This window comes from Saccostrea cucullata, unplaced genomic scaffold (assembly GCF_032062105.1).
Source record: "Saccostrea cucullata isolate Sc308-1 unplaced genomic scaffold, CSIRO_AGI_Scuc_v1 ctg5473, whole genome shotgun sequence".
Classification (NCBI taxonomy): domain Eukaryota; kingdom Metazoa; phylum Mollusca; class Bivalvia; order Ostreida; family Ostreidae; genus Saccostrea; species Saccostrea cuccullata.
In genome coordinates, this window is record NW_026929530.1 from 9,870 (window position 1) to 23,433 (window position 13,564).

Sequence of the window (13,564 nt, forward strand, 5' to 3'; positions counted from 1 at the left end):
TGATGATGCTATTGATACTTAAAACAAACGATTAATAGCAAAATATAGCCATAAAGATAATGAAAAAGAATGTGGAACAGTTGACTGCAAAACCGAGACAAACAGACAAACTAAAAACGAGCGCCGAAAAGAAAACCTACATAACATTCTTGCTGAAAAATAACGTTTTCTTCTTTTATTTAAATTAATAGAAGAGGACAATTAATCTAAATTCATTGTCAGGATTTTTATATATATTTTTTAATCATTATTATTATCTGTATATTAGTTTTTCTTATATTGTTTTTTTTTTTTTAAATATATGAGTCAGTTTGCGATCAAGTTGACAAAAATCGAATAAACCACGAACAAGATGATTGCTACCTAATCTACATCGCTTAAAAGTTTGAGGTGTATCAGTAAATTCATATTATTATGAAGAAGCATTTTAACACAGATAGAAAAATCGGTTCAAAGAAAATTATTCAAAATAATGCAAAAATATGAAAAATTGGAGAAGATTGGAGAAGGTTTGTGAATTTTCCCATTGTGCTCATTTCATTTTCATGCTATTTTTAGCGTTGCACACCAGAAAATAAATTTTGGATGTAATAACAGATGTATATCTAGATAAACATTGTTTTTAGTTTTCTCGTGTAATTTTTTCAGATTGTACAAACAGTCACACCTTGGTGCTGTTATAATATTCAACTCTGAACTCTTCTCAATACAATGCCCTTAGAACAGATATATGCATTGTCAAATCCTTGAGACTTTTTGTCTATTTCCTACAATTTTTTTAACTTCATATAAACATGATAAATGGGTAATCCGAATTACCGAAATGCCCCCTAAAACTACCGAAATGCCCCTTGTATTAAATTCTAACAGGCATTTTATGATAATTTATGATATTTAAAAAAAAAAAAACTGTGTTTTTTGAACACAAATATAAAATAATTCCCTCTAATATTGTGACCTCTATGAGCGATAACTCTTGCAACAATGTCTCAGCGGGAAGGATGTTATTATACCCCCCGCTTGAAAAGTGGGAGGGTATATAGTAATCGGTATTTCCATCCGTCCGTCCGTCTGTCCGTCCTTCTGTTACGCTTTGGGGTATCCATCTCTTATCCCCAACTCCTCTTATACCACTGAGTGAAATTTAATGAAACTTTCACAGAATCTTTATTACATATTGCCATTGTGCACCTCCTATTTTACTTTTTTGATCCAATACATACTTTGGGTTTCCTGGCCACAACAAAACATGGACTTTTCCATCATAATCATATGGGAGGCGGGGGGTATCATTTAGTGAGCTCATTGCTCACAGTACCTCTAGTTTTCCGTTGTAATTTTACATATTTTATGATTTAATGATTCCTCTTCTTTTTTCTCTCTCCATCTCTCTCTCTTGTGTTTTGTTGACAAAATTTTATTCCGCATGTCTTGTCAAGTATTTTAAAAGAAGAAGAAGAAAGTATATATGACAGAAGTACAAGATGTAAAGTACACTGTTTTATTTACAGTACCTCATAAGTCATGTACCGTGCAAGAATAATAACGTAAGTTTTTTGAAAAAGATTTTTAGAATTCAACTTCTAATAATCAAAAGCTGTTTATAAATAAAATGCAATGCACAATTTGACAAGGTCAGCCAAAGTGTACAGGAAACGACAAACTTAACTGCTGACTTTGACAAAGAGCATTTCAGTAATTGGAGGTACCACATATAAATTGCTTTAACAGGCTATTGTGAATAACTAAATAAATCTATTTATAGCTATTTCAAGCTATTATAGCTTAATCAAGGTTTGTGCTGGACTTGTCCAGGCTGCAGATCTATAGCTCACTAAAATTTCTGGATAGTTAATGTAGGAAAGTCTCATAATATACACAAATCCTCATATCATGCCCTAATGAAAATGCTGTCCTGTCTTAGAACACATACAGAATAAAACAACCATATATATCCAATGTAAAAAGTTTTATCCAAATAAAACCCCAGTTTTTTATAGGGAGAGGGGGGTTCAATGTGTATGGGCAGTCAAAGCTTTATTGATTCATATAGATATTACTTCATGGATAAGAATCTTTGCACTGGGGATTAAATGAACCAATGTGTTCACAGTTTTGCTTTGAGGGGAATGTACATTCATGAGTAAGGGTGACACTGACTCATGAAAATCCACTAACATTCATTGCTCATCCAACACACACATACCCTCACAGTGACACACTCAAACAATGAAGACTCAACAGTATTTTGATCTACAAAAAAGATGTTTTTATTGTTCTGTATAATTGTCCCTAATGTAATAGGCTGTTTTATTTTAGCTGCAAGTAATTTAATCTTAATCATGAACATTTGTTTTTTTCTGGAAAGAAATGAAATAAAGTAATCTGGTTTCAGGAACCTATGGAACAGTATTTAAAGCCAAGAACAGAGAAACACATGAAGTTGTCGCCTTAAAGAGAGTGCGTCTGGATGATGACGATGAGGTATATGATACAAACAATGATTTGATTTGAACAAATTTTATTATGCAATAAATACTGTAGAAGTACTTTTTTCCGCATGGTATTAATTTACGCTATGTAAGCTGTCTCAATTTGTTCGCGGAAATTTGTCCAAGCGTACTTAATATTAATGTAAGGCATTTAGTGACAGTCAAGGAAATCCTCGTAAATTTCTACTCAAGAATTAAACAGAAATTGAGATTCCGCAGAATTATGACCCAGTGGAAAAAAGTACGTCTACAGTACATAAATAGATTAGGTAGAACATATTTGTATTTGTTCATGTAAACTGTAATTACTGTAAACCAATTTTTATTTGTGAGCATGTAACATCCACTAGTTTTGCGACCTTCTTTTTCTCAAGAGCATATCTGGTTGTGAATTAATTACTGGAACATGTATTCACCAACTTGTTTATCATTGTGTGTATGCAGAATTTTGTCTCGTTAAAATTTATAGGTGTGAATGAATGCCATGGATTCAAAACTGAAGAATTGCAAATAAAGATGTAATAATGATCATTGTTTTACATTATTCCTGCTATAATTACATGTAGTCCTAAAAGTGTGAGAAATACATTCTTTAGAGATGTTTCATAAAATTAATGCATTTTTCTGAATTAATAATGTTAATGTTAATTTGATAGGGTGTTCCAAGTTCAGCTTTGAGAGAGATTTGCTTGTTAAAAGAACTGAAGCACAAGAATATTGTGAGGTAAGCAAACTTTCTACAAAGCGTCCTAGGGTGATGGAAATATAACTTTGTTGAAAGTTGAAATGAAACCCCATTTTTAGGTCACCTGAGTAAACTCAGGTGACCTATTGCTATCTGTTTTTGTCCGTCGTCGTCCGTTGTGCGTCGTGCGTTAACATTTAAACATTTTCAGCTTCTTCTCTGAAACCACTGAACCAATTTCAACCAATTTTGGCATATAGCATCTATGGGTAAAGGGGAACAAAAATTGTGAATTTCGTGGTCCCTGCCCCCCTGGGGCCTGGGGGGTGGGGCAAAAACCACTAAAATTAGTGCAATCTTTAAAAATCTTCTTCTTTACTCCCAGACATCAAGCAGTCAAACTGTTGGTATGATTGTAATCAGCATTGAGTCTTCTACCAAAATTGTGAAATTCATGGCCCCAGGGTCAGGGGTTCTGGTGTTAGGGTGGGGCTCTATTGATTATATAGTGAAAATGCATTAAATCTTTGAAAATCTTCTTCTCTGCTACTAGGTATTAAATAAACTAACTAAGTACATAGTTATGATGAGCAAGAGTGCCTCTACCAAAATTGTGAAATTCATGGCCCCAGGGTCAGGGGTTCTGGTGTTAGGGCGGGGCTCTATTGATTATATAGAGAAAATGCATTAAATCTTTGAAAATCTTCTTCTCTGCTACTAGGTATTAAATAAACTAACTAAGTACATAGTTATGATGAGCAAGAGTGCCTCTACCAAAATTGTGAAATTCATGGCCCCAGGGTCAGGGGTTCTGGTGTTAGGGCGGGGCTCTATTGATTATATAGAGAAAATGCATTAAATCTTTGAAAATCTTCTTCTCTGCTACTAGGTATTAAATAAACTAACTAAGTACATAGTTATGATGAGCAAGAGTGCCTCTACCAAAATTGTGAAATTTATGGCCCCAGGGTCAGGGGTTCTGGTGTTAGGGCGGGGCTCTATTGATTATATAGAGAAAATGCATTAAATCTTTGAAAATCTTCTTCTCTGCTACTAGGTATTAAATAAACTAACTAAGTACATAGTTATGATGAGCAAGAGTGCCTCTACCAAAATTGTGAAATTTATGGCCCCAGGGTCAGGGGTTCTGGTGTTAGGGCGGGGCTCTATTGATTATATAGAGAAAATGCATTAAATCTTTGAAAATCTTCTTCTCTGCTACTAGGTATTAAATAAACTAACTAAGTACATAGTTATGATGAGCAAGAGTGCCTCTACCAAAATTGTGAAATTCATGGCCCCAGGGTCAGGGGTTCTGGTGTTAGGGCGGGGCTCTATTGATTATATAGAGAAAATGCATTAAATCTTTCTTCTTCTCTGCTTCTGAGTACTGTAGAAGTACTTTTTTTCCGCATGGTATTAATTTACGCTATGTACGCGGTCACAAATTTTCCGCGGAAATTTGTCCAAGCGTACTTAATATAAATGTAAGGCATATAGAGACAATCTAGAAAATCCGCGTAATTTTCTACCCGCGGATTAAACAGAAATTGAGATTCCGCGGAATTATGACCCCGTGGAAAAAAGTACGTCTACAGTATTAAATAATCTAATTAAGGACATAGTTATGATGAGCAAGAATGCTTCTACCAAAATTGTGAATTTTATGGCCCAGGGTCAGGGGTTATGGTGTTAGGATGTGGCTCTATAATGATTATATGGTGAAAATACATTACATCTATGAAAATCTTTTTCTCTACTCCTGGGTAATAAGCAGAATGAACTATTAACATGGTTATCATGGTTATGATGGGATGGGCTCTTCTTCCAGAATTGTGAATTTCAAGGCCCTGGGGGGGGGGGGGGGGCTCTACTTATATACTGAAAATGAATTGTTTGAAATCTGCTCCTTGGTATTAATCAAACATTTTTGATAAGCAAGTGTGCCTTTTCAAAAATTGTGCAATGTGTAGACCTAGGGTCAGGGGTTCATGTGTGGTAGGAGCACTCCTGATTATTGCTGAATATTACTACTTAGTTGACATACTTTTTTGTTCCCCTACCGTGCTTATCCATATTAAGTAAACAAACTAAACAATTGCTAAGTGTATAATGAAGATAAGCAATGGTGCCTCTTTTAGAATTGTGAATGCCATAGCATCTAGCTTAAAACATGAACCAAATTCAATCATTTGAAAGTTGTTGCATGATGCTCAGGTGACCTATAAGGCCCATGGGCCTCTTGTTTCTTTAGGGGAGATAGTGAAGAATTAGTAAAAATTTAAAATCTTCATTATATACTGTGTTTATTCAAATCATGAAACCCATGTCATGATATATAAGACTGCAGAGTAATCAGTATTAACTGGCAAGCAGCTTACATCATTTCTATCTGTTTTGATTGTAACAGATAGAAATGACGTAAACTGCATATTTCCAATCTTACCAGGTAATGTTCCGTGGTCTTATCAGTTTATTCAAATCACAACTCCTGGAATGTACTTTGTAGGTTTGGGTCACACATGTTCATCAAAATTTACATAAGAATATATATAGGAAGAATCTTTGAAATTCTTTTCAGGAACAACACATTCATGATAAGCATGATTAGTATTAGGTAGTGTAGATGCTAAACTCTTCAGATCAGATGAAATAAGTTCTAAAGTTTTTAATACTGCAATTCTTATGAAATAAGTTCTTAAGTTTACTGTAAGTCTTGTGTAATAAGTTCTGAATTAAGTTTTACTGTAATGCTTGTGTTATTAAGTGACAAAGTTAACATTTTATTCCAAACAGGTTACATGATGTCCTTCACAGTGAGAAGAAACTGACCCTGGTGTTTGAGTATTGTGACCAGGATCTAAAGAAGTACTTTGACAGCTGTAACGGGGAGATAGATCAGGACATTGTCAAGGTGAAATAAACCATACTTTATCATAGTTTGCAGTTAAGTGTGAAGTTTTACGTTACGTCACGATCTAGTTGACAACTGCGCTCAAGGTGTATTGTACACGCCTCCTAACCGCAAGCTTTGCGACTGGAACTTTCTTCTTATCCCTGATTGGTTGCTCGTGCAACAGACTATTTCCTTATCAATGTTGACAATATGAGTTGACCAATCATGTGAATTGTTTACGCTGGATGCTTCTGATGAAAGAGATCATGATGTAACGCAAAACTTCATACCTAACTGCAAACTACAATATCTATATTATAGTGGTATGAGAAGAACAGTTGAGACAATATGAACTAAAGGTCTGTGTCGCAGTAGGTGCTGGCATGAAAAAGATCCCTCACTGCTCTACGGCCATGAGTGCTGAGCAATTGACAAAATTTGCAACTCTCCACCGGCAAGTGGTGGCGTCTCCATATGAGTGAAAATTTCTCAAGAGGGATGTTAAACAACATACAAACAAACTATATGTACATGTATATTGTAAAGACTAAAGAGAGATATCTTTACTTTAAACTGAAAAATTACAGTTTCCTGGCAAGCTATGGCAATTGCTGTAAACAAACTTTTTTTAAATGGGAGTCTTAATTTAAGCAATCACATTTTCTTCAGCAAAAGCCTCATTGCAGTCATCTGTGTTATACAAGGTTCTCCATCGTTTGAACATTTACTGTGTTGCAGAGTTTACGCGAATTACTAAAATTTTGGGGTATTTCCTCGATCAAATTCGCAACTGAATAACTATTTATTATAATTACAAAAGAATACATGCACACACTTTTTGTAAAAATCACTAATTCGTTACACAAAATTAATGGTATTGTTGTACATATTGTTAAATGTTCTGAAAAGCAGAGGAAATTCTGGTCGATACAGTCAAACTACTTTCCTTTTTTGAAAGTAAATTTGACGTGATTTTTTGTCAGTTTTCAAATTACCAAATTACAAAAAAAAAAGAAATCATAAAATAATTTTAAGAGTCGAAAAATGAAAACAATTTACATGTATTTACATGTACATCGATTAAACAATTTCGGTACCATGTTATGTTTGACTTAACACGTGCCAACATAATTATAGAGCCGTGGCTCTATAGAAAAGACATATTTGAATATATTTTTTAAATAATACAATGTATTTTTAATGCATCTAATTAACCGTTACATGGAAGTATGAAAACAAATTATTTATCTTTGTTTCCTCATGCGTGAAGTGCGGCAAAGTATGAAAACAAATTATTTATCTTTGTTTCCTCATGCGTGAAGTCCGGTGAGGGTCTTGGAGATAATTGATTATGCAAGGTGAAGCCCTAGTTAAGTGCTCTACCCTTTTGAATTGAAAGATGGTAGAATTGTTTGATTGAAGTTTCATTTTAAGAAAATTTTACTGTGTCGGGACCAACACAGTAAAACAGCTCATGGAGAACCCTGGTTATATGTTTATTTATTCTTAATTATTTATCTTGTCAATAATGTTAAAGTAAGCTTTCATTTTTCAGTCCTTCATGTACCAACTGCTAAGGGGACTGGCCTTCTGTCACAGTAACAATGTACTACACAGAGATCTGAAGCCCCAGAATCTACTGATAAACAAGGTAAGCTCATGATGAGTCTTCTGATAAACAAGGTAAACTCGAGATAAAGCTGTAGAATCTACTGGCAATCAAGGTAAACTCACAGTAGTATGTTCATATAAAGCCAAACGTCAGTATCTCAATCAAATGCCATACATTTTTTAAAGTGATTTAGAAGTCCCAACCAATGGCAACCACTTGATCTCTAAGTTGAAGTATTTTAGCCCTTAATATCTCAAATCCTTGAATATCTCAAAAGTTTTTTTCTTGGTCCCATAGAGTTCAAGATAATGATCTTTTACTGTTACATGTATGGCAGTCAGTTGGGTTCGATCACTTGTGGCCAGATAGCCCAGCTGGTAGAGCACCTGCTGGAGTTTCACTGGGCCCAGGTTCGAATACCAGATCGGTCTGCTGCGTTTACTCCTCTCCCGTTACATATGAAAGAAATTTCCAGTGATGCAAAGTAGAAACAATGAATTGAAAATAGAAGTTAGCACTGCTGTACTGCACTGTCTGAATATTGATTGAATGCATTGCACTTGGAGATTTAATTTGTTATGACAGAATCACGGATTGTTAATATTCATTCTTATATTCAAATACATACTCTTTTGCAGAATGGTGAACTGAAACTAGCAGATTTTGGTTTGGCTAGAGCATTTGGAATACCAGTGCGGTTTTATTCTGCCGAGGTTCTGTGAATTTTTTATCATAGTTATTAGTCTTTTTATGAATTAAAGCAATATTTTTACTGTAAGTTTAAAATAGTACAAGAGATGTAAATATTATTAAAAGATTATTAAGATTTTTTTTTTTAAATTGTAGCTATATTACTTGGTCACAGTATTTTATCATTTATACTCCCTCTGATTCTTGAACTATTTAATTTAAGGGTATGGTATAGACTTTCTGACATTCTGCTTGATTTATTAAATATTTTACATTGTTTGTTTGTCTGTTAAGGTGGTTACGCTGTGGTACAGACCTCCCGATGTTCTGTTTGGAGCCAAAATGTACTCGACTTCCATTGACATGTGGTCGGCGGGCTGTATATTTGCAGGTTCATTTTTGAACTGAATTTCAAAATAAATTCATTTCTTATATTTACATTATTTTTCTGATGAGTTGCCACATATTATGACATTTTTTTCCAGAAATGACCAATGCTGGCAGACCACTCTTCCCAGGCAATGATGTGGAAGACCAACTCAAAAGAATTTTTAAGTATCCTTTAAAACCTCAAAAAGTAATATAAAGGCACACATGCTTATCTGTTATTTTTAAATTCATATAGATAAGACTTGATAAGTAGTTCTGGATTGGGGTTAAATTCTCCAATCTTAATTTAAATATATATAATCTTTTTTCTTGAAGGAGATGGCTAAAATAGGCTTTGCCTGCAGCACAATCCCATTTACTTCATTTGTGAATACTTTTTTATAAATAAACAAATAATCCTTGACATTGTAAGATTGCTTGGAACACCCACAGAGGAGTCCTGGCCAGGTATTAGTCAACTCCCAGAATACAAGGTAAACAGGGCCCCTTACAGCATTGTATTAGTCAACTCCAAGAATACAAGGTAAACAGGGCCCCTTACAGCATTTGTATTAGTCAACTCCAAGAATACAAGGTAAACAGGGCACCTTACAGCATTGTATTAGTCAACTCCAAAGAATACAAGGTAAACAGGGCCCCTTACAGCATTTGTATTAGTCAACTCCCAGAATACAAGGTAAACAGGGCCCCTTACAGGATTTGTATTAGTCAACTCCCAGAATACAAGGTAAACAGGGCCCCTTACAGCATTGTATTAGTCAACTCCAAGAATACAAGGTAAACAGGGCCCCTTACAGCATTGTATTAGTCAACTCCCCTTACAGCATTGTATTAGTCAACTCCAAGAATACAAGGTAAACAGGGCCCCTTACAGCATTTGTATTAGTCAACTCCCAGAATGTAAGGTAAACAGGGCCCCTTACAGCATTGTATTAGTCAACTCCAAAGAATACAAGGTAAACAGCGCCCCTTACAGCATTTGTATTAGTCAACTCAAAAGAATACAAGGTAAACAGCACCCCTTACAGTATTGTATTAGTCAACTCCAAGAATACAAGGTAAACAGCGCCCCTTACAGCATTGTATTAGTCAACTCCAAAGAATACAAGGTAAACAGCGCCCCTTACAGCATTTGTATTAGTCAACTCCAAAGAATACAAGGTAAACAGTGCCCCTTACAGTATTGTATTAGGCAACTCCAAGAATACAAGGTAAACAGGGCCCCTTACAGCATTTGTATTAGTCAACTCCAAAGAATACAAGGTAAACAGCGCCCCTTACAGCATTTGTATTAGTGAACTCCAAAGAATACAAGGTAAACAGGGCCCCTTACAGCATTTGTATTAGTCAACTCCAAAGAATACAAGGTAAACAGCGCCCCTTACAGCATTTGTATTAGTCAACTCCAAAGAATACAAGGTAAACAGGGCCCCTTACAGCATTTGTATTAGTCAACTCCAAAGAATACAAGGTAAACAGCGCCCCTTACAGCATTTGTATTAGTCAACTCCCAGAATGTAAGGTAAACAGGGCCCCTAAGAACATTTGTATTAGTCAACACCCAGCATGCAAGGAATCCGGGATGTTTCACGCCGATTCTGTTTCGCACTGAGAATATTTCATTTATTTTGTAATAATTTAAGATAATTTATTAAATCTTTGATATAAATATGTGTTGTATGCTCAAAATCATGACTTTTAATAACATGCGGTGCCACAGGTAACGGATCCTAAATGTTAATATGGTGCCTGTTTGCTCAGCGCGTGTTTTCAACAATTTAGTTGTAATTAGTTGTATCAAAAGGTGAGAATTATTTCATTATAGCAATTATAAAGTCGTAGAGCAATTATCTGCTTGAACTTGAAAACATATAATTTGTGTTATTGAGAACATGTGTATAGAATAATCCACCAGGAAGTTTGTTTGTCAAATTTAATGTTCATTAATATTATACAAAATTTCTATACTTACATCAATATTTACAGATATTATAATATTTTTTTTGCAAAACGAACGAAATAAATAGCATACATTTATGTTCTGGGAGCGAAACATCGCGGGGCGAACCATATAAGCACGAAACAGAATCGGCGCGAAACATCGCTGTGCGAACCATGCATCGGCGTGAAACATCCCGTTACCCATGCAAGGTAAACAGAGTCCTTTACAGCATTTGTATTAGTCAACAGGGCCCTTTAGAGCATTAATGGCAATATGTAAATAAAGAAAATAATCCCTTTCAAAATACAAAAAACACCAGATTTTGGTCAAAAGTATTCTTATGAAGAAATAAAGATATATTAAGGGCTGGCCCAAGAATGTTGGCTTGGGTAGCTCAGTTGATGAAGCATCTGTTGAGTTATGCAGGGGTCCTAGGTTATATTTGTTGTCAACCATTACATGTTTTTTCTTTTCATTCCTTGTTAAAGAATATTAACACAGTAAACATTAATAGTGATGTGTTGCATGTATATTTTTTGCTATCATGTGATTTGGAAATTAAGCCTGTTAGGTATTTTTTCTGTGATGCATATGTGATACTGAACCAATCTTCAACCTAATATACAAGGTACTGTTAATGTATTACATTTGACGTGTACGATATTTGGCAAAAATTCAATTTTCAACAAGTTAGCGTACCGGTAGATTTGATTTAGCGCTGTCTGAAGTTGCTAATTATAAAAGTTAATGTACAAGACATTTAGCGATGTACTTGAATTAGCGGACTCTGCTTTCCGCCAAAATCGCTAAAAAGAATACGCCGCTAAATGTAATACGTTTACAGTACTCTATATATGTAACCTTGTAATTACTACATGTAGTGACAAATCAGTGGCATCTGTTCCCTTTGTTTCTATTGACGAGGTAGTCCTCTGAATTTTGCAGCCATTCCCTATGTATCATGTCAGTACAACATGGATGCAAGTCGTCCCAAAGTTAAATCCAAAGGGACGTGACCTCCTACAGGTAATATTATTTAACAATTTGGACAAACATTGATAAATGAAACTATTGTTTATGGTTAAAAATATGAAAAAGTTGAATTATGCATCAGATTCAGTTCTAATTTTTTACTGAATTCTTAATTAATTTTAAATACACATGAACTTCATTGTCTCATTAAAACCATTGATATTTTGATATGATTTATATATCATCTCGACTTTTACTTTATGTATTTTAACCTTGCTATCTCAAATCATTGGATATCTCAGTATATTTCTAAAGTTCTATTTCTCAGATTTGAGTAAATGATGTTTGACTGTACTTGATTTTTTTTTTTACAATTAATTCAACACTGTTTACATGTAATTTAAATATTGATTAATAATTCCTCTGTCTTTTATTTTTATCTATTTTATATATTTTATTTTTACCTGCTCTCCCCTTTCAGCGGCTCCTGATCTGTAACCCACCAGGACGACTGTCGGCCGAGGAGGGCATGCTTCACCAATACTTCAGTGACCTTGACCCTGCCATTAAACTTGCTACAGATAACTCCGCACTCATTGTACAAGGGAGATAACCCATTAGGTTCATTTTAGGAGACAACAAATTCTAGTCAAGAGTGTATGATCTCATCGCTTAGGGAATGTACATGTGAATTGTTCCTGGCATATTGAAGGGGTGTAAAATGTTTATTCTTGGCTGAATTTTAAAGGAATGGTCATCTAAAGAGATTGTCAAAAGACGTGTTATTTTTAGTTTGTATAAAGATGTGATTTACATGTATATGCAGCTGAGTAATTCAGTGTGAAACCAATTTCAGCTCCAAAAACAAGCATGCACATATACAAGGAAAATTTGAATTAAGCATTGTTTGTACATAAAAGTAGTGAATTGAGAAGGAAAAGGGAACGTTTTTCAAAAGATGTATGGCTGTGATTTGTTTGAACATGTTTTGTTATAGATGTAAATAATTTACATTAATTTATAATTTTTAAAGAAAACTGTATATGATATACTCTATAGCTATTCAAGGGATATACAGTATAATTCTGAGTGTGTATTATTTGGTAAGATATCAGATTCATAAATCTACTTAAAAGTCAGCATGCACATATTGAAAACATGTACAAATAATAATAGAATTTTGATAGATGTAAAAATGAAAAGATAATAACATGTATGTTGTAATGTATAATTATTCTGGTAAACAAAAATTTCCAGAAAACTGATATTCAGATTACGTTGAATGTTAGCATGTCAGTCATTTGATGACTGTATGTACCAGAAAATGGTAAATGATCACTTGTTTCAACATCATGTTAGTTAAGTACTTCCTAATTTTTTTTTTTTTTATTTTTAGCTAAATATTTATCTAATTATGTCATGGTCTCCGCAGTCCAATTTTTTTCTGATGCTCACCATAAATCAGGGTATATCAGTTCTCTGATTTTCAAAATCATTTTAACTTTGACAATGATTTAAACAAAATTACTTTCATAGTTGATTTTTTATTTTTCAAAACAGACGCAAAATTATTACTTGTATCAAGTACAGTATTCGTACATATATTTCACTATTTTCTATAGTGCATAATTCAGAATTTCCATATCTTCTGTATATTTTACAGTATAATAATAATGAAAACTCCATAGATTTATTGTTGATTATTGTGAGTCTTAGATATTGTTCGTTATGTATGAATGTATGCCCGTAGGTCAACTGTGATGTTATGTTGTGTACCAATGGATGGTCCAAGAAATAAATATAAAAAAAAGAGTGTAACAAGCATATGTTTTATGATTTATTTCTAATTTACTTTTGTATTGAAAGATTGTACATTCTAATATAT

At 34.0% G+C, this 13,564-nt stretch overlaps 1 protein-coding gene across 1 annotated transcript; it reads left to right on the forward strand.

The window, feature by feature from the left end:
* The first annotated feature begins 406 nt into the window (after positions 1–406).
* On the forward strand, positions 407–12,703 carry LOC134281120 (cyclin-dependent kinase 5-like). The gene is made up of 11 exons (XM_062763584.1): positions 407–509; positions 2,396–2,484; positions 3,149–3,216; positions 5,974–6,091; positions 7,629–7,724; positions 8,324–8,398; positions 8,670–8,766; positions 8,861–8,930; positions 9,178–9,238; positions 11,653–11,733; positions 12,161–12,703. The coding sequence occupies exons 1-11, from the start codon at positions 473–475 to the stop codon at positions 12,290–12,292; spliced, it is 924 nt and encodes a 307-aa protein (XP_062619568.1). The 5' UTR covers positions 407–472; the 3' UTR covers positions 12,293–12,703.
* The last annotated feature ends 861 nt before the right edge of the window (positions 12,704–13,564 follow it).

Excerpts from the sequence above, each read along its gene's own strand:
- LOC134281120 (XM_062763584.1), top strand. The coding sequence starts at position 473 with ATGCAAAAATATGAAAAATTGGAGAAGATTGGAGAAG. Across the intron at positions 2,485-3,148 it reads GTCTGGATGATGACGATGAG|GGTGTTCCAAGTTCAGCTTT; the intron begins GTATATGATACA and ends TTAATTTGATAG. Across the intron at positions 9,239-11,652 it reads GTCAACTCCCAGAATACAAG|CCATTCCCTATGTATCATGT; the intron begins GTAAACAGGGCC and ends TGAATTTTGCAG.